The sequence below is a fragment of the Plutella xylostella genome, chromosome 17 (assembly GCF_932276165.1).
Source record: "Plutella xylostella chromosome 17, ilPluXylo3.1, whole genome shotgun sequence".
NCBI classification, from domain to species: domain Eukaryota; kingdom Metazoa; phylum Arthropoda; class Insecta; order Lepidoptera; family Plutellidae; genus Plutella; species Plutella xylostella.
The window spans coordinates 8,285,630-8,305,832 of record NC_063997.1 but is presented as its reverse complement, the minus strand read 5'-3'; the positions used below and the strand labels follow the sequence as shown (position 1 = coordinate 8,305,832).

Here is a 20,203-nt window from a genome sequence, read left to right as displayed (position 1 = left end):
GTAGCTAAGCTACTATACAGCTTAGGTATAGTTCGGACATGCAAAAACAATATCAGCGAATAGTGTCTATTACTTACTGTGTTTTATTTCCATTTAAAATTTCCATATCCAATAGAAGCGATGGATAGGTAAGACTGATTGTGCAAAATAGAGGCTTTGATTGAAAAGCTCGGTTAGTGTGGAGTTGCAGTTTATTGTAGCTGTCTGCCGTCTAGCGAGGTACAGAAGTGGCAAGAAAGTGGAGAAGCTACCACGTTCCCAAACACTGCTGCTGCAGTCAGTGACACTTTAAAATCCTCGATGTACACTACGTGCTCAAAACCTCGTCCACGGAGAATTGAAATAAGTGGAGCAGCGATGGAAAGGGGGCATTACGGTTTAGTCGCAGGGTGGAAATCGGTAGGTTAGGGGTAGGAAAACTGTGAGTTCAGACAGAACAGACAGTTCAGTGTGTTGGAAGCCGCCGGAGTGACCGCACGGCTGCGAATGAGAGACATTCGGGTTTCGTAATCAAGCAAAGTTTAATAAGTGACTAGCAAATCGTTTGGATAAATATTCCGTTCACCTAAACGAACTTTAAATTGGTTTGGTTGAATGAAGGAGCGGTAAAAGTGAATTGGATTTTGTATTGAGGTGCGTAAAGTTGGATTTATAGCTGTTTAGTTTTATTGTTGTTTTGGTTGGGCTGAGTAAGCGGAAAATCAAAACGTTATCTATTAATTATCATTAAATGGTGAACTGGTAAGTGGTTGGTCCAGTAATTGTGTATTCGATACCCATCTTCTAAATATATAAAGGGAGAAACTGACTGACAAAGGCACTTGAATTTGGAAGGGACGTAGCTTAGGTACAACGGAGGTGCACTGAGAAAGGAATTCTTTACATTCCATACAATACTTGAATTCACTGTTCTAATGTAGGCCATTTTTTCATATCTATTTCTTTTATTTCGATACTAACTTTAGGTATAAGTACTTATAGTTTTAGACTAAGTACTGTAAGTACATATTTTAAACTGCCAGATACCTACCTAGTAAAATACTTGCATAGATGAAACTATTGCCAGTAACAATTATGGCTATTTTCTATTAAATAGATAACATGTATGAAGTCGACAATAAATCAAAAATAACTTATCCGTACAATATGAGGCCTGCCCTAAATAATTCTGTAGCTACATAACAGTGTAAAAATATCAGGATTCTTAGGTATCTATTTACATAACATAATATGTGCTACTTACCATTCTTGGCAAGTGTTCTAAAGTGGGAGTCTTCACTGCACAGTTATACTGTCTGTTTCACACTCAGGCAGATTTGCTCATCATCATCATCATCAGCCTGCTATCGCCCACTGTTGGGTACAGGCAGATTTGCTCAAATGAATGAATTGAGAGTTGAGAAAGAGAGTGAGGGTTGAGAAAACAATAGGTACTTGCAGAAGTTCTAGATCTCACTCCAAAGTGAGAACTCCTCAACAATTTAATAAAGAAAATAGCGGCGAGAAGAATGTATAGGTAGTTCCTCGAAGGACTGAGTATTTTTAATATCTCATACCGTAGATAAATAATTAATTCTTAGTTGCCCTGAATTACTCGCAGTTCAGGAAAGTTTAGTTTCTTACTAATTTCATAAACTATGTATTACGATTACAATTTAATTCATCAAAACCATTGGAATAGTTACCCAAACGATACTCGTGTATTACATTGCTGTCATTTTTAGATTTTTTATTAATTAGATACAAGTAGATTGGTTAAAATGCATAAAAATATGTTTTATGTCAGTCTATCACATTTTTTGCTGCTGTGATTCCCAAACGTAAAAACTCATATTGTTTTAGTTTTTCTTCAGTCTGGTACCGGCTGTTGCTAAGACGACACAATCCTCACTATTTCTCACCACCGTATTAATACACTCACAGGTAATGAAAAAGTTCCACTCAAAAAGTATCGACACCAAATGACCCCGATTATATAAAACATTTCATTTAAAATTTGAACAAAATATTACCATTTTTAGTTGGTAATATCCTGATGCTCTGTAAAATGTACTTCAAAGTTGCATTAAGCTAGCCTTTTCCGTTTAATAGTAATTTGGTGCTTCTCTCAGTGGAACCTTTTTATTGCCCGTGAGTGTAGAACTCACAAATGGTAAATGGACCAGAAGTGGACGACTTTTTGTGAAAGTACAAGTACTTTTTGTCAACTCGATTATGATTAGATAGAGACCAAGAACGCCAACTTTTCAATGGGTCACAGATAGATAGCCCTCAATCACTGAAAAAGAGTAAGTACTTAGTAGATTAGAGTAATAAATTACAAATAATATTTTTTAATAAAAAAAAATTTAATATATGTGGGGACATCTTCACACACAGCCATCCGACCCCAAGCTAGACAGAGCCTGTGTTATGGGTATCGGACAGCTGATATATCTACACAAATACATAGATAGATACATATTAAATATAAATATCAACACCCAAGACCCGAGTACAAATATTTATCTTTGAACCAAAATATCTGATTTTGAATTTGTTTCCCTATAAACTTTTTTACGAGTACGGCGTTCTTATCCAGAGGTCCTCAGTCCAGTGGGCTGGAGAGCGGCCGAACCTTGTTATGTATCTATGCCTGTCTTTCCTGAAAGTAGGTTTGAGGAAGCTACATACTTCTATTGTCATTCTGTACCTACTAAGGTCAACCATCCTGATAATGTATTTTCACTCTTTTCAACGAAACATACACTTCACAAGACACTAAGATTGTTGTGTTTAGAATAAAAAAATATGTAGCAGAATGTGATTGCATCTTAATTTTAAAGTACTTATCGTATTAGGAATATGACAGAACAAGAAAATAACGTTTAATTTACCATTTCTTTATTTTTAATTTACGGCCTTAGGAATCGCCACAACTATTTGATTAGAGTAGCGAAGGGGTTAAATCATAACAGTAAGATAAAATCATTATCATTGTAGTAGCTAGACATTGGGCTAAGGAGCACCACACCACTCTGTTTTCGGTTTTCTTCATCCCGTCACTACCGATCAGCAGTCCAACTGACCGGAGCTGAGGGTGTCCCATACTACGCTTGACTGTTCATGGTCTCAGCAACTCATGAACACGTTTTGTCGGTCCACTGCCACTTCCATTCAGCAACCAATTTGGTTCTTTTACGAATCGGCTTATTTCACTTATTAAGATAGAGCAACGTATTGGCGACATACAATTCAACCATACAAGTTTGCCCGTTTGGCTCTCTGTCACTACGTCATTAGTGATGCCGTGAGCGCCGGGCGCATCGGCTTAGTATAGCTCAGTGTACTTAGCCGGCGGATGCTTTTAAATCGGAAATAGCGAGACAAAAGAGAAAATGGGACATGTAGCAGGGCTTTTCGCGTCGAGAGCAATTTGCTGTAAATTAACTTTGACAGCTACTAGTGGTGTTTGGCTCGTTTTCGTTGTGCTTGTTATATGCGTCGGACGTGTTAATAAAGTTATCTGAAAGATTTATTTACCTATGCAAAATATTTGAAAAGGGATGTGGTATGCCATACACTATTGCCATGAAAAAAGACGTGTCCGGAATTCAAGAGACAAAAGGTCTAATATAGGTCTAGCTAATGATATGATGGACTAACTAAGTACTAAAACGCGTGACGGCGCTCCAAAACTTAATTAATACATAATTTTATCACATGTCATGAAAAAACGATATCCGATTGGAAATCATTTTAAAACAACAACAAAGAAACCCTGTAGGCGTAGTCTGTGATGAATCACAAGCAACAACAGGGCAAAAGCTCGTGAAATTGTAAATAAAGCTAATCATTTATCATACAGGTTTACAAAAAAAACATATCGTATGAGTAGATAGCAGAGAGTATTGCATAATAGTTGATAACGAAGCGGCGCGTTTTTGGTTGTTCACGGCGCATTCGTTGATTAAAAACACAATTGTCTCCAAACTTTATCTATACCGGTTTAACGGTCGATGTTATTGTAACACTGTATATTTATAGGTATATACTGACGCGGGACAAACTTTTGGTCATGCATTTTATAGTTGACAGGGTAAACGACTAAAACGGACGTGTTAAAATTTAGTACTTTTGTTTTTGCTAGTCTATTCTAATAATTAATGGATGGGAAATGGGTGTTTTTCTTATCTATTAAATATATTATTATTATGGCTAACGGAATTTAACTTGTCCAAATTAAACACAAAGCTGTCCAAGATAATATTTCAACGATTATAAAGAGGAACAATACATCGAGTCATCACACATCTGCTAGACCAGTACCATTTTATTTACACATTAGAGTTGAAAAATGTGTAAGTAATACAAACCCATGAAATATTTTTGTCTGTATTGTTTCAGATAATTGGTGCACAAATGATGAAAAATTGTATTAAGAATGTCTACTACGTCATCGTACTCACATTATGCATAGGTAAGATACAATTTAAAGTATCCCTGTTCGATATAATTAAACTTTACCGAAGTAACTCCCCAACAACATAGATTACTTCTTAATCGAAGTTATTACTGGCGCTGCTTGCGGCATCGTAAAATTGATTTAGATAGAGATATAAAATCGGAAAGCACTTTCAGCCTGACCGAGTCGATTACTTCTTTTACAGCTTGTATTTTGTGTCGAACGTTGTAAAAGTTTAATTGGTAAATGTACCGAATTAGATTTGTAGAGCGCCGACCCTCCGATACGAAATATTTAATTATTTTTCCAGACGGAGGCGACGGTCGATGGAAGAAATCAAGCAGAGAAAAACTTGAGCGTGACATTTCGATATTCAGAAAAATATCTGGTAAGTTTTCATTGTTATTAAATTTAGAAGCTTCGAACATACGGCGGGGTCGGACAATTTGATTAAACACCAGCTTTGTTCAAAATTTCAAAAAAGTTAAGACAGATTACTTACTGCAACAAATCTTGAAAAATGTTTTTAGAGATAACAAAATTTCTGTTTTATTATTTTCAGAAAATATTGAACGTGAAATTGACGACTTCTACGATGATGACTACAAAGGACTCGACGATAAATTTTACGATGACACACACGTTGAGTTGGAAACTGGAACATCAAAGAAATTCTATAACGAACTGATATTGGAGCCGACGCGACATTCCCTTTCCAATGTATCGAGTGTAACAAAACAATACAACAAAAACGAGTACCCTCACACAGAGTATGCAGAAAAAGTCAGAGCTTTTTCATCATTTTCCTTTGTTCCTTTAACCGACAGAGAGAATACTATCGATGAAGCGACCACGCGCGACTCTACGTGGCCGAAATTCGAAGACATGCTTCTATCCATCGGAAAAAAGTATGATTGGAAAAACGACCGCTGGATCAAAGTTAGAGAAAAGGCGAAAAAAGGATCGGAAAAACAAAACATTAGTAGAAATAGGATCGATTTCCTTTCAAAGCATAAATTTAATTATAGGTTTATTAAACTGAATAGGAGTAAGTCAAAGAGAAACGTGATACTGGCCGTGAAAGCCGTGAGATAAGGGTTTCGGTGAAGCTAATTGTTGACGGGACCAATATCCGAGATCTCGGCGGAGTCGGTACATAGAGACGCCTGTTCACCACTTATATTTCTGCCTACATTCATTGTCTTGTCATCGCCTATAGCTTGAATTTAATTGATGTTTATTTTGTTGTTTCTGCAAGACCGGCCATTCCTGGTACTCGTGATTGTAGATTTAATGCCGTTTCTCTGAAGCTTGTATAGGAAATATATGAATTTTAAATCAACATCTGAATGCAGTTTAATTTATTTTAAATATTTATGTAAATAAAATGTTTTCTCCATCCTGTTGAATTAGTTCCGTGTGGATTCAATGAGCTCAGAAAATATGAAAGAGATGAATAAAAAGGTATGCTTTTTATTTATTTTACCATAATAACACCCAGACCCCGTAGGAAAGATTGAAAACAATTTTTCATCGGAAGCTATCTATTATAATTTGGCCCTTGAAGTTTCATATTTCCTTATCCTCTTCCGTGTCAGTTTTGAGAGTGGGAGGATCGAAGTAAGATGGTTTGTGTGCAGGGTAATTTATCATAGCCTCTTGTTTGTTTCTCGCAGCGATACACCGCAGGTATAAGCAATTTCGCAGGTGATTTGTTGCCAACATCTGTTCCTTCAAGCCACACCTGTGAATGTGAACCTGGGACTGTACCGTAAGTTGAGTTTGATTAAAAAAAATCTATGTATGTTTTATGCACACACAAAAGGTATTTAGTAGTGAAACATACGCCAGAATTTCATGGCAAAAATACTTATGAGGTTATAATACCTATCAATAATGAATTTTATTTTGAAAAAATAAAACAGCCGCTGGTATTAGGAAGGTTTACAGCGACCGTCGCGTCGTTGAGTATTCAAATCTATACTAAATTATACGGTAAACCCTAAAGGGACGAGTATAATGTGGAAATTATACATTTCAGCTGAATTTTACATGACAGTGGTCAAAACTGGGGGCGGGGGGCTTGTCGCTCACGTCCGTAGGTACAAACCCTAGTTACCCTACACGTGCCCCCTGGGTGGTGCTAACGAGTGACAACGCCGAATGTCGGGCGGCGGTAAATCGACCCGACCTCCTCTCCTAGCAGAGGCGGCGATCTCCCGCCGTAAAAAAAAGGAGAATCACCAACACGCCTGCCAAGCGCGGTGATTATGGCAAAAACACCTCCTAATGATGGAAAAACCAAAGCCCCGGCCCCCAGTCCCCGGCAGCCCCGCTATCCCGGACTCCGGTAGCGGTCACGGTAACGGCGGGGCAGGGGGTGCGAAGAATCTCCGGCAGAGAGTCGGCTACCAGCCCAACCGACCCTTGCACCTGGCAACATATAACGCACGGACACTGAGGGAAGACGTGAAGATAGACGAGCTGGAAGAGGAAATCAGCAAGTTAAAATGGGACATTATAGGGTTATCCGAAGTCCGACGAGAGGGAGAGGATACGGAAATTCTCCAGTCCGGAAACTTGCTGTACCACCGGGAGGGCGACCAACTGTCCCAAGGGGGTGTCGGGTTCATCGTCAACAAGTCCCTCGTCAACAACATCGTTGAAATCGGAAGTGTGTCGACACGGGTTGCGTACCTCATCCTGAGAATATCTAAACGATACTCAATGAAGGTCATACAGGTTTACGCACCCACATTTAAGCACACCGATGATGAGGTCGAACTTGCGTATGAAGACGTATCGTCTGCCCTGCGTAAGTTCACTACTCATTTCACGGTGGAGACTTTAACGCGAAGCTCGGAAAACAAGAAGGCGGCGAGACGAAAGTGGGGTCACATGGATTTGGAGTCAGGAACCATCGTGGGCAAATGCTGGCTGACTTTTTGGAGAAGGAGGGCCTCTATATGATGAACTCCTTCTACAAGAAGAAGCCACAAAGGAAGTGGACGTGGATTAGCCCCGATGGGAAGACTAAAAACGAGATCGACTTCATATTGACGGATAAGAAGCACATATTCAATGATGTCTCAGTGATCAGTAGGGTTAAGACCGGCAGCGATCACCGACTCGTAAGAGGCACTTTGAATATAAACTGCAAAATAGAACGCTCCCGTCTAATGAAGTCCATGCTCCGTCCTACTCCTGCTCAAATTCAAGATCCCGAAAGCTTTCAGTCTGAGCTTTGCGACCGCCTGATATGTTTAGAGAATTGCGTTACAGTTGACGATTTAAATAATAGGTTTGTGGAAACTGTCCAAGAGGTAGGATCGAAATATTTTTCGTCCCGAACCAACCGAGGACCTCAAAAACTCTCAGATGGGACTCTGAGTCTCATAAGAGAACGGAGAGAAATGAGGTTGCAGTCTTCAGTTGATATGGTCGAATACAGACGTCTAAACAGACAGATCGCCAAAGCAAGACGTTGCGATATGAGACGCTACAATTGCAAGCGCATTCAAGACGCAATTGAGCAAAACAAGGGCTCCAAAGTCTTTGCTAGAAATCGATCTGTTCGACAGACTCTGTTGACCCAACTGAAGACAGTGGCAACACCGTTTCATCAGTGCCCGAAATTCTGGGAGAAATTGAGAGATTCTACGGACAGTTATACACCACAACACAAAACCCTATTACCAGCGGTGCTCACGACAGCCGAGCGCCACTCACCCGACACTATACCGAAGATATTCCGGACGTCAGTCTAGACGAGATTAGTATAGCTCTCAAACAGCTAAAAAACAACAAAGCTCCGGGAGATGATGGAATAACGACAGAACTTCTGAAAGCCGGCGGTAGACCGATTTTAATAGCACTTCGGAGGCTGTTTAATTCCGTCATACTCGAAGGCACAGGCCCGGAGGCATGGAGCAGAAGTGTAGTGACTTTGTTCTTCAAGAAAGGCAACAAAGCCCTATTGAAGAATTATAGACCCATTGCACTTCTGAGCCATGTGTACAAGCTGTTTTCGAGAGTTATTACGAATCGTTTCGAGCAAAGACTCGACGACTTCCAGCCACCCGAACAAGCCGGGTTCCGAAAAGGCTATAGTACCATAGATCATATACACACGCTTCGGCAGGTTATACAGAAGACCGAGGAGTATAATCTACCTTTATGTCTAGCGTTTGTGGACTATGAGAAAGCCTTTGATTCTATTGAGCTCTGGGCGATGCTTCAATCCCTTCAGCGGTGCCATATAGACTATCGCTATATCGAGGTGTTGATGTACAATGCTGCCACAATGTCAGTTCGATTACACGAACATAGCACAAAACCGATCCAGTTGCAAAGGGGCGTGAGACAGGGAGATGTTATTTCTCCGAAACTGTTCACCTGTGCACTGGAAGATGTTTTTAAGCTTGTAGAGTGGAAAAGACTGGGCATTAACGTCAATGGCGAATATATCTCTCATCTACGATTTGCTGATGACATAGTTATTATGGCGGAAACGCTGGAGGAGTTGGGCGAAATGCTCACAGACCTCAATGATGCCTCTAAACAAGTTGGGCTGAAAATGAACATGGACAAGACAAAGGTCATGTCGAACGAACATGTTTCATCATCGCCCGTAACTGTAGGAGGTGTCACCATCGAAGTTGTCGATCAGTATCCCTACCTAGGACAAGTGATCCGATTAGGTAAATCCAACTTCGATAAAGAGGTAGCTCGTAGAATCCAACTCGGATGGGCAGCGTTCGGGAAATTACGACACATCTTCACCGAAAACATACCTCAGTGTCTGAAAACAAAAGTTTTCAATCAGTGCGTGTTGCCAGTGATGACTTACGGAGCCGAGACGTGGTGCTTCACCAAAGGGCTTATCCACAAGCTCAGAGTTGCTCAGCGTGCTATGGAAAGGGCTATGTTAGGCGTGTCCCTGCGAGATAGGATTCGCAATGAAGAAATCCGCAGGAGAACTAAAGTTACCGACATAGCCAAAAGGATTAGCACGCTGAAGTGGCAATGGGCTGGCCACGTAGCCCGCAGAGCCGACGACCGCTGGAGTAGAAAGGTTCTGGAGTGGAGACCCCGTGTCGGCAAACGGCGTGTCGGTCGCCCCCCAACCCGTTGGTCTGATGATCTGCGGAAGGTAGCGGGAAGCCGCTGGATGCAGATGGCGGGTGACCGTTTGGGGTGGCGATCGTTAGGAGAGGCCTATGTCCAACAGTGGACTACAGAAGGCTGAGAGAGAGAGAGAGCGGTCAAAACAGTATGTTTTTGATTTACATTTGCCGATCCGCCTTCGTCATTAAGAGATACCCGACAATAGGTCTATGTTGTAGATACTTATCGTATTTTTTTCTGAAAACTTTCGTATTTAGCATACGATGTAGTAAAAAAATAAAATAAAGTGTACTTTAGTTTCAATTTATCGTTATTGTCTGTTATAATGTATCCAATATTCCAAAACCACATATTTTTCAAAAGTAATATAAGTAACTGTTCAAGCATTTATATATTTTTTTAATCTGAAATGTTATTTCACGAAAAGCTTTCACAATAGTAATAATATTTATGACAAAAGATTCACAGGGGACAGTTTTCAATGGCTATCCTTACAAAGGTTTTCAATTGTTGTTATTCTTCAAATATATTATGTTCCACAGGTCGTTTGAATCCATTCAAATATAAAATTTATTATTTTGTTCAACACAGCAATTAAATTAAATATGTCTTTGTCAGTGTGTCTCAAACAAAAAAAATAAAAAAGGGGAAAAGTGGAGGAAATGTAAGTAAGTTTAACTTGTCTGTGTATCTGTCTGTGGTAACGTAGCCCTAAACGGCTACACCAATTTTCGATTTGTTTTTTGGGTAATAGTTAATCATTTTATACAAATCAGCTTAGCCGTCCATAAGTTATGCTACTTTTAGTGTTAAATTTCAGGGGTTCTTAACGTTGGTTTGGTTATAATACAACCATTATGGACATGACAAAGGTCATATCTCTGAGAAACGTAGAACCGAGGTGTTATATCACTACCGACAGCCCTTTGTGATTTTACGAGCAAGCTGAGGGGAATCAGCTATGATTGGATTGAGACCCTTGTTCTGCCGGTATGTTTTTGTTTACACAAAATATTACCCCGTTAAGATGCCCCAATTCAAAGCTGTTAAGGCGACGAATGTAACAAGAAAACCTGTGAATATATCTGGTACGATCATAAAAGTTTACTTGTCTAGAAAGGATTTGTAGGTGTGTAAATTTGGCGTGAAACATACGAATTTTGAATGTTTATGTAGTTTTTATTTATTTTATTTTTTATATATTATATTGTTTTTGTTTAGTTTTTATTTCAAAATATTACATACAGACTGAAAAAACGTACAAAATAAAAAATATATTTTGAAAGGAAAAATGCCACCCAAGCCAATAAATTAAACATAACAAGTACATAGTATATTTCAATCATAATAAAGTATATACGCTAATATTATTTAGTACATAGAAAACGATTGAATATCGTGTCGTCCCCTTAACATTTAAATTCAAAGAACGTGAGCAAAATAGAAACAAACAGATTAAAATTAATTAGAACCATCAAGGCACATTGTTCGCGGTCGTCATTAAGTACAACGAAACTGAAACGATAAAAGAAAATGAAATTGTTCTGCAAGAATAAGAACAATTTTAGAACATTCTTTCAAATCTTATAGCCTACTTAGCAGTCTTTACAAAGATCATTGGGTTATAAATTTGCTTTGTTTTAATATAAATCCTTTTTGTGAAAAATAAACTTTACTAACACTGGCGAAAAGTGGGTGCAGCAATGCACCTCTGCCTACCCCAAGGGGTAGTATTTCATTGTTAAATGCATAAAATGTTTTACGCCAATGTTTCATGCGTACACTTTTGTTTTTATTTGTAAAATAAAGCATTCGCCTCGAAATAAATCTTTATTCAGCAAATAGATTTCCCATTTGCAATATGTACCTACGCAGTTGCTTTTGTACTTGATCCATTTAAATGTAACTCTACCTGATTCGTATCAGAAGAATAGGTAGGTACTTACCTATATATAGTTACTTATCATTTGGCATAAGCACTTACGACTCTCACGAGCAATGACAAAGTTCCACCTACCATTGACGTTCCATATGTCACTGGAACTTTACCTATAACTAGTTCTTACAAAGTCCTGCAACTCATACTGCAAGGGAAAATACAGGGCAAAAGAAGATCTGGCCGTAGAAGAACCCACTGGCTACAGAACCTCGCCGAATGGTTCAATATGTCCACCATAGAGCTATTCCGAGCTGCGACTTCCCGGGCCCAAGTGGCCATAATGATAGCCGACCTACGATAGTAGATGGCACCTGAAGAAGAACAAAGTATCTACCACAACCTGCACCTGTTAATTTCCCAGTGAGCGCAAACCTCAATAATGTTCTCTCAAAACGGTATCACACCTAAATAAATAATACACTGAGCATCTCGAGAGACCCAATTTCCTTAGCAGTTTCCAATGCTGGGTCAAAACTGACACCTTTTGCAAACACTTCCTTGTTTACATAACGAGGCCCTCTGCCTGCGTCAACAGTAATAACCTCATCTCTTGTGAGGTAATTCTCGAGTTTCTATAGGGGAAGTGTTGAACAAAGTTTGTGCGGGTTTTATTATCTAGCTCGGTGATTTGGCCTGCTCACTGATTGCCAAGATTATATATAGGGTGTGGATTGGGCTGCACATTACCGAAGACGTTAGCATATTTATAATAAATATACAAGGTGTTGCAAAAAGGGTATACTAAACCGAAACCTACATGTGCAGCATGGTACATCTAAGCCCGAAACTAAAGTCAGAATTTCAAAATTCGCGAAAAAAAAAATTACATTCTCCATAGTAAAAAAGTCACGTGACCAACAAAGTTCCTATAAAAAATTTTTTTTTTCGCGAATTTTGAAATTCTGATTTCAGTTTCGGACTTGGATATACTATGCTGCACATGTAGGTTTCGGCTTAGTATATACCCTTTTTGCAACACCCTGTATATTATGTATCTCCATAAGTACATATATAATTATGCTCATCAAGTTTTCAATGTACCTACCTACAACCTATTACTATATATTATGCTAAATTGAGTTATCAAGCGAACTTTCGTAGATTTTGTACTCACGTAATAATTTTGCTATGGATACAGTACAATTAAGGAACACAACATACAATCTAGAATCATAAGGAGGTCTGTATCCGATACCGGGTCATGATACTGATAATGATAATAATAGTAGATAGTGAGTGTTGCTGGAATATACGGGTATATCGCTTTATACTAGTAATTATGTGCATCGATGTAATGTACAAAACTTGAATATACATAGTTCACATTAATGGAAAGCGCGATACTGTTGCAGAACTAAATATTTTCTTACCAAAACAGTTAAGATACCGACTTCAAAATAACAAATATACACACGAAAATGTCCCAACAGTTTTCAACCCTTTTGTGTAATTGATGGATCGTTGGCCCTAAATTAAGATATATTGATGTAGCTAACAATATCGTACAGAGACCCACGACGCCCGTTGCCGTACCATGAACTCTGAAAGCGATACAGTTTTAATATAAACTACTGAAAATACTTTAGAAAGCGGAGTAACGCGGCCAGCCTTTTGGGTACCCTACTCGACAGCGGTGGCGATCTGGCTATCATTTACCTTTTAGTTTAGTTTTAATTATTCGATAAGCCCTAGTGATAACTATAGTAATAATTATGAAAAAAATACATTATTTAAGTAATAATATATAATAATATAAAACTCAAAAAAATTACATTAGGTATACTTGTTGTTAGTTTCTCATGTTCATAGCACCATTAAAATAACCAACTCGTTTCTTTGCAGTAGCAAAACTAACAAGGCATAAACAACAACAATGCGTAGCAGTTTTACTATTGAGATGGCGATGCATCGTTTTTCGCATTCTCGTTGTAAATACATGTCGAAAATAGTTTGATTGTATTTCTTACAGATGGAATACAATATGTGAGAATGGTTGAAAATTTTTGTTGTTGGACTGACCCATCAGGACGGACATATTCTTTATCGTATAGTGTTTTTGCTTTTTTTCAACTATCTTTTCGTTAGAGAACCTGATTCGTAGTAATCTGAAGTATACATATACTAACCATACGTTTTACTTATAATGATGATCATCGTTATTTCGTTTAGGTACTGGAATACTTGACTTCAACTGTTTCTTTTTGTGGCGTAGCACTCGTAGCTTCTCATACAACTTGGGAGCATAATTCGTAGTAATACGTAGCCATATAAATTCTATACGTTCATTTTAATTTTTCGCAAGTGTTTCAAAGACTTATATTGCTATATTGTTTGTTAGTGCTAGGATTTATGTTTATCCGAGCTTGTTAAAATTGTTTAGAGATGCGCTAAAACTTTCACAAACTGTGCTCCAAATTTAGCGAAATATGTATTGCTAAGTTTTGTGTTATTATCCCTGACACATAGAGACAATATTCACACACGACAGTAATGCTCGCAATAATTCTGTGTGCACGTACTTTATGAAACTGTTTTCGTGTGGGATTAAAGTAATCCCCACAAAGTTACTAGCAGTGGCAACTGCGCACCGGATTTGTCCATATTTGTACACACAGAGAAAACAGTTACGAAAACAAACTCTACTGCAGCTAAACTATCTAAATTTTGTAATACTTTGTTTTGCCCACTGCTTTTTTAAATTTTTGAATAGTTTTTAAGTGTGCCCCAATTTGTTTCTGTTTCTCCCAGCATATTTCAGCATTGTTCCTCGACAAATACCGATGTTGCGCTAAAATATGCTTTACATACAAAATAAACATAAATAGGTATATATGTAACAATAATTTTAAAATTAAAAAGTTTTTTTTTTAAATTGCCTCTTTTTAGGAAAAAAATACAATTCACTCTCACAGCGGAACAGATAGGTGAGTCTTTAAAAAGTACAGAAAGAGGGAAACTAATAATAGGTACAATGCTTTATAGAAGCTTAGTTACGGGTTAAAACAATAATACAAGACAACAATCTTCCCGTTCTTCTTCGACTGCCCTAAAATCTGCACCATTTGTCATGCGCATGTGTTTCTGGGAAAAAAGCAGGCAGATTACTTAGGAAAAAACAAAGACGTACGGTGGCCTGCGCCTAAAAGTATGGCGGAGTTTTTAAAATAGCGATCCCTGATGATGAAGGGACCAGCTACATCTGTTATAAATCCGGGGACGTGTTGTGTGTGATGTGTGTAGCAGTGGTGTTTATGTGGATGTGCTTGAGCAGCATGTGAGCTTGAGATCGCTATTTTAAAATCTCCGCCTGTATACTTTTAGGCGCAGGCCACCGTACGTGATCGGCCGAGCGGCGGCGGCGGCGGGGCGGCGCGTGCCACGAATGAGGCAAAGCGAAAATGTTAACTTTATGATTTTTTTACGAGCACTTCTCTTGCCTACGAATGGACGTTTTTCTTGTCCGCTTTATAACAATTTGCTGTTCGCAGATCCGATTTGTCAGAAGGGTTCGCGGGGATCGTGATGGCGGGCCGGGGTTTTATTTCTTTATCTCTCATTTTTTGTACGTATTTTGCCATTACTTTGCAGTTTTCTTAAAGGTTTACAGTGTTGCGCAAAAGGTTGTTTGGAGTGTTTTGACCTCAACCCTACTGCAGATAAAAAGGGCTCGAAAAAGTATAAATAAGTTTGTGCACCTGCCAAGTTCATTCCGTACTTGTAATTAGAAACTTAATAATTAAAAGGCCGGCATTCGCTCCGCCCCGCGAACACTGCACATTGCATAGAACTTTAATATTTCACTACCGACTGCAGCAATAATTAAAACTAGCCTTCATAAACATGGCCGGTCGAAATTATTATGAAATTACACCGCTAATGTAATATTCGGTTCTATCGTTCCGCTTCCATACATAATAAATAAGTAGGAAGCAATATAAACGATAGCTATTACCATTAACCTGCTTTTGGCCGTAAGCTCGGATAGCTTCTTTGACATCATTATTAGGAAAAGCTCTTACCTGGAGTGGACCACTCTTATTCGCGTAATAAATAAATTCCTAATTCCAGTAAATGTCGTTATTTACCTGCTGTTTTCGCCGTTAACCGTGTATTCATTAAATTGTTATGTAGTATATTGAGAGCTTAGTGTATTGTTATTATTAAAATATGTATGTTGCGAATTCGCGGTAAATATTGTGTCGTATTATATTATATTCTATTATATTATTTGTGGGGGTGTAAGCACCTGCACCTGGTTCTCTCGAGTGGAACCTTTGTGCATATCCCCAAGGTCTAAACTGCCTTTCTAAGCTTGGACCATTTCCCACCACGCTGGTCTACTGCGGGTTGGTGGGTTCACATAGATGTGCTAAATCTAGATATGCAGGTTTCCTCACGATGTTTTCCTTTACCGTAAGAGCGATGGTATACATTGTACTTAAGTTAAAAGAACTCATTGGTACATATCAGCGCCGGGATTCGAACCCGCATCGAGAAGCGGGCGCTTACCCGACTGAGCTACCACCGCTCCTATTGCTCCGCTATATTGTGTCGTAATAATATTGTTTATTTATAAGGGCGAGCTTTATGTTAGTATCATGATATGAGTTGTAAGACACTTTACGTTTCTTTTAAATTTTAACAATGTAGTGTAACAGCTCGGGTACTAGCGGGTGGCTGCTGAAGGATGCTGTGGGGGTGATGGTACTGCTGGACTTCATCTTGTAGCTGCTGGAAGGTCTGCTGATCGTCTGTGAGGTCATCGACATGGTGGAAGATGTTCTGCTGCTGCTGTTCTGCATGGTCATCATCAGGTCGTGTTCAGGTTGTAGGGGTCACCAATGTGGAGGAGCGAAGGTGTTGCCACTCCTCCATTGAAAAGGGAGGATCCTCCGACCAAGCTGGGCGGTTTAGCTTGGTGGGCAACTGCCCGACGGTTACATGTCGGGATTCTGTATATATACTGAGTAGCTGTAATTCTTAGATACCGCGATGTAGGATTTGGTATTTTTGCTTTCACTCTTCCATGCCATCTGTTGGTCGTCCTTGATATCTCTTTGCTGGATCTATATATCTTGACTTCTATGCTTTGCGCGTATTCATTATAGATGTCGCCACAGTAGCTTTTATGAACATTATAAACCTTAAGAGTACAGTTTTCAGTAGTTTCACAATAGGTTTAAATAAAAATAATAAACGCACTTTTAACAAAAAAGAAATATTATAATTCTTTTGATTTGTAACATGGAACAAATTATTACAAAATTACAACTTATAAATAAAACTGTACAAAAAAGATATAAGATAATTATGTAAGTAGACCCTTTGGTATAACAAATGCTTAAACTTTCATCTGTATATCTCATGTAAATAGCAGCAACCGTGAGTCATTTAAATAATTAGATACTCACGTATATTTGAGGTAATCTTCATACGCGTATCTCGACGGGCTTATATCCTGTCGTCGGCTCTTCTGAATCTACATACTTTTGCTTTTAACGTCTCCTTCTATATTATTCTTCACGTTTCAACGTGTGAACTGAATTCCTTTTATGCCTTATCACAAGGTGATAGGACTGAAAATAAATTCATGAAAAATTCTGAGAAACTCGCTTTATCATTAAATATGGGTGTGCTGTTGCTGGAAAGTTCTAAGAGTGAAGACTTAAAAGATTTTCTTAAGAGTTCTGCTAGAGTGTAAATGAGACAACTTTTTATAAATAATACTAAAAAGTTGTAGGTAAATAAATGAATGCAAAATATAAAATTAAATTTAACATAACCCAGTTAAAGTTCTTTTTCGCTTTTTAGGCGAAATATCTATCTGTTTTAGGATATTCGAAGTATTATTTACAGGGAAACAAAAAGTGCATGCCGGCCCTTCTTCTTCAACATTTACTACTTGTAGGTACTTGAAACAGTTGTACCCAAGTCACGTTCGAATACAGAACCATTCTACTGGCGAGTTAGTTATTTTGACGAGGGTGTTTTTGCGATTTGGACCTTTCGAAAATTCAAACGTCGCGAGATTTAGTCCGGGGCATGCACGGGGCATGTAAGTTCTTGAGGTAAATTGAAAATTGAATCGCCGAAGTAGAGTTAAAGCGTTTACTTGGAGGCTTCTTTACGACCTCCTCGGCGACTCGATAATTTCATTTTATGCCCTCTCACGGCGACTCGCGAAACTTTCAAGAATTTTCAGGTGTAATTTCCCTTGGGCTCAGTTTGCTAAAATGTGTTATAAAATACTTACTTACATCTTATATTTTAACCTGTGCTAATACTTTGGCGGCGGCGGCGGCGCTCTATGCGCTAACTGGTGTTTAGGCATGTTTAGGTAAAAAAAACAACCATTTTTTTTTTTTTTAAGTATATGATTATTTTGATTATGATTTCTGGGGGTAAGTCTCGGGCAGTCTCGGGTAAGTATTTTTCTGTGGTTGACATTGGGTCGACATTAATTTATCTATGAATTAATGTTGACATTGGGTCGACATTAATTTATCTATGAATTGCATAGATGATGTATTGACACAACTACTCTGTGATTTTCATAAAAAAATAATTGATGAGTATTGTGGATCATAAATAAATAAATTAATTAAATATTCGGTTATTACCCTTTGCGATTAAAGGACACTTGTGCTTTTTACCTCATGTCATCCATAAACTATTCCTACGTGAGGAAGCGTCGCGACTTCGGCCGCCAGCCACTGTTCTGTGAAGTGCGCGAGCAGATGCTGGACTCCATCCTGCCCGACGTGTCCGTCCAGCGGCAGTTCATGCTGCGGAACCCGGTGCACCAGGGGACGCAGGCCACCGTGCCGCAGTCGGAGTGCACAGTGAACACCCCCGTGACCCTCACGCGGGACGCCGGCGCCAACCACGTGGAGGGCGGCTGGCCCAAGGAGGTCAACTGCCTCGACGAGGAGACCACCGCCCGCTACCGCCGCCGCTTCGAACGCGACGACGCCTACGTACACTCCGTGCTCACCCTGTACCCGCGCCTCAAGCACTACGTCAACCAAAACAACGCCATCGAAATGTACGAGCGATACTTCAACGACATGCCGCCGGAAGCGCCGGTCGAGAAGATATTCGCTCGCCTCAAGACTGTCTGCCGCGACCCCTTCCATCGACCGATCGCGAGCCTCGACTGGACCAACGACGAGCAATCCCGATTAGTTGCCACGTATTGCAAAAAAACTCATCCGTACGATCAGGAAGAGAAAAGTAACACAGGTTACTTTTGGAATATTGAGTACCCAAACGATCCCGAATCCGAATTTGAGCCTCCAGTGCCGTGTTGGCAAATTGTTTGTCCTCCTATGATGCCGACTACAGTTATTGGAGGGTTGAAAGACGGTACTATTTGCGTTTTCGATATCCGAGAGCAGAAAACACCAGTCGCGAAATCTCCTCTGCATTTAGCCCATCGCGATCCTGTTACCGTTTTGTCGTTCATGGGTTCTCGTCTTAACAATGAGTTTTTTACCGGTTCAACAGACGGGCGCTGCTTGTGGTGGGACATTAGAGACATTTCTGAACCCGTTGACGAACAGATTATGTCAATTAGGCCCCCTCCTGACGAAGAAATCAGTATGGCTAATGCGGAGGGTGTGACGTCTCTACAATTCGATCGCGCTTTTCCTACGAAGTATTTATGTGGCACAGATACAGGATTTGTGGTAACCGTAAATCGCAAAGGCAAAACCAATACGGAGAGGATGACGATGATCAAGAAGGCACACAATGGTCCGGTGCGCGCGGTGAGCAGGAACCCTGTCTCACCAAAAGTTATTTTGACTTGTGGAGACTTCACGGCGCACGTGTGGAATGAGGACATCTCCCTAGCTCCGATAATAACGGGGACGAGCAGCCGCTACCCAGTGAACGACGCGGCGTGGGCGCCGAGCCGCGTGTCCAGCTACATGACCGTCGGTGGGGACGGAACCTTCCGCTTCTGGGACATCTTGCGTAATTACCGGGACCCTTCACTCACCTTCCTTCTGTCAAAGTATCCCCTTCTGAATATCAAACCCAATGAGGAAGGTTTCATTGTGGCGATGGGTGACGAAGACGGGGCGGTTTTCTGTTTGGCTTTATCGGAGAATATGGTTATATCCGCCGCGAATGACAAGGCGATGTTCGGGCGCGCTATCGAGCGCGAGAGTAAGCGGGAGCACACTCTCGAGTCGCGGGTGAAGGAGATTCGTCTGAAGATGAGGGAGGCCGAGGAGGCGGTGAACCTGCCGCCGGAGGAGCCGCCGGACGAGGAGGCGCTGGACAGAGAGACTGAGGAGGAGTACAAGAAGGCTGTCATGGAGGGGAGACTGGAGTTCTTTTCAACCTCTGCACTGCCGACTCTATCACCACCGCCACAGCTGAAAAAGAAGAAGTAAAAGGCGTAGGTACCTACTTAATTAGTTCTTTATTTAAAGAGGTCGTATTATACGATTTTCATTAATTAAATATTCCAGTTATTACATTGTTTGCTTTAGTTTAATTTGAATGTGAAGTTATTTTTTTTATTTTTTTTTTATTTATCTTTATTATGGCAACAAACAGTCATACGTACAGACATTTATCAAAATAAACTTACATTCTATTATTTATAGACCTTACTGTGCCGAAAATACAATTCAATTTATATTAAAAATAAAAAGAGCTAAGCAGCAATTTGGAATCTGATT

At 39.7% G+C, this 20,203-nt stretch overlaps 2 protein-coding genes across 2 annotated transcripts; both read left to right on the top strand.

Annotated features, from left to right (window-relative positions):
- Positions 1–467: 467 nt before the first annotated feature.
- Positions 468–6,232, top strand: LOC105385074. Its single transcript, XM_011555391.3, has 4 exons — positions 468–633; positions 4,387–4,459; positions 4,755–4,832; positions 5,007–6,232. The coding sequence occupies exons 2-4, from the start codon at positions 4,402–4,404 to the stop codon at positions 5,537–5,539; spliced, it is 669 nt and encodes a 222-aa protein (XP_011553693.3). The 5' UTR covers positions 468–633; positions 4,387–4,401; the 3' UTR covers positions 5,540–6,232.
- Positions 6,233–18,082: 11,850 nt separating this feature from the next.
- Positions 18,083–19,996, top strand: LOC105385554 (dynein intermediate chain 3, ciliary). Its single transcript, XM_038108684.2, has one exon. It carries the CDS (start codon positions 18,167–18,169, stop codon positions 19,910–19,912), a length of 1,746 nt encoding a protein of 581 aa, XP_037964612.2. The 5' UTR covers positions 18,083–18,166; the 3' UTR covers positions 19,913–19,996.
- The last annotated feature ends 207 nt before the right edge of the window (positions 19,997–20,203 follow it).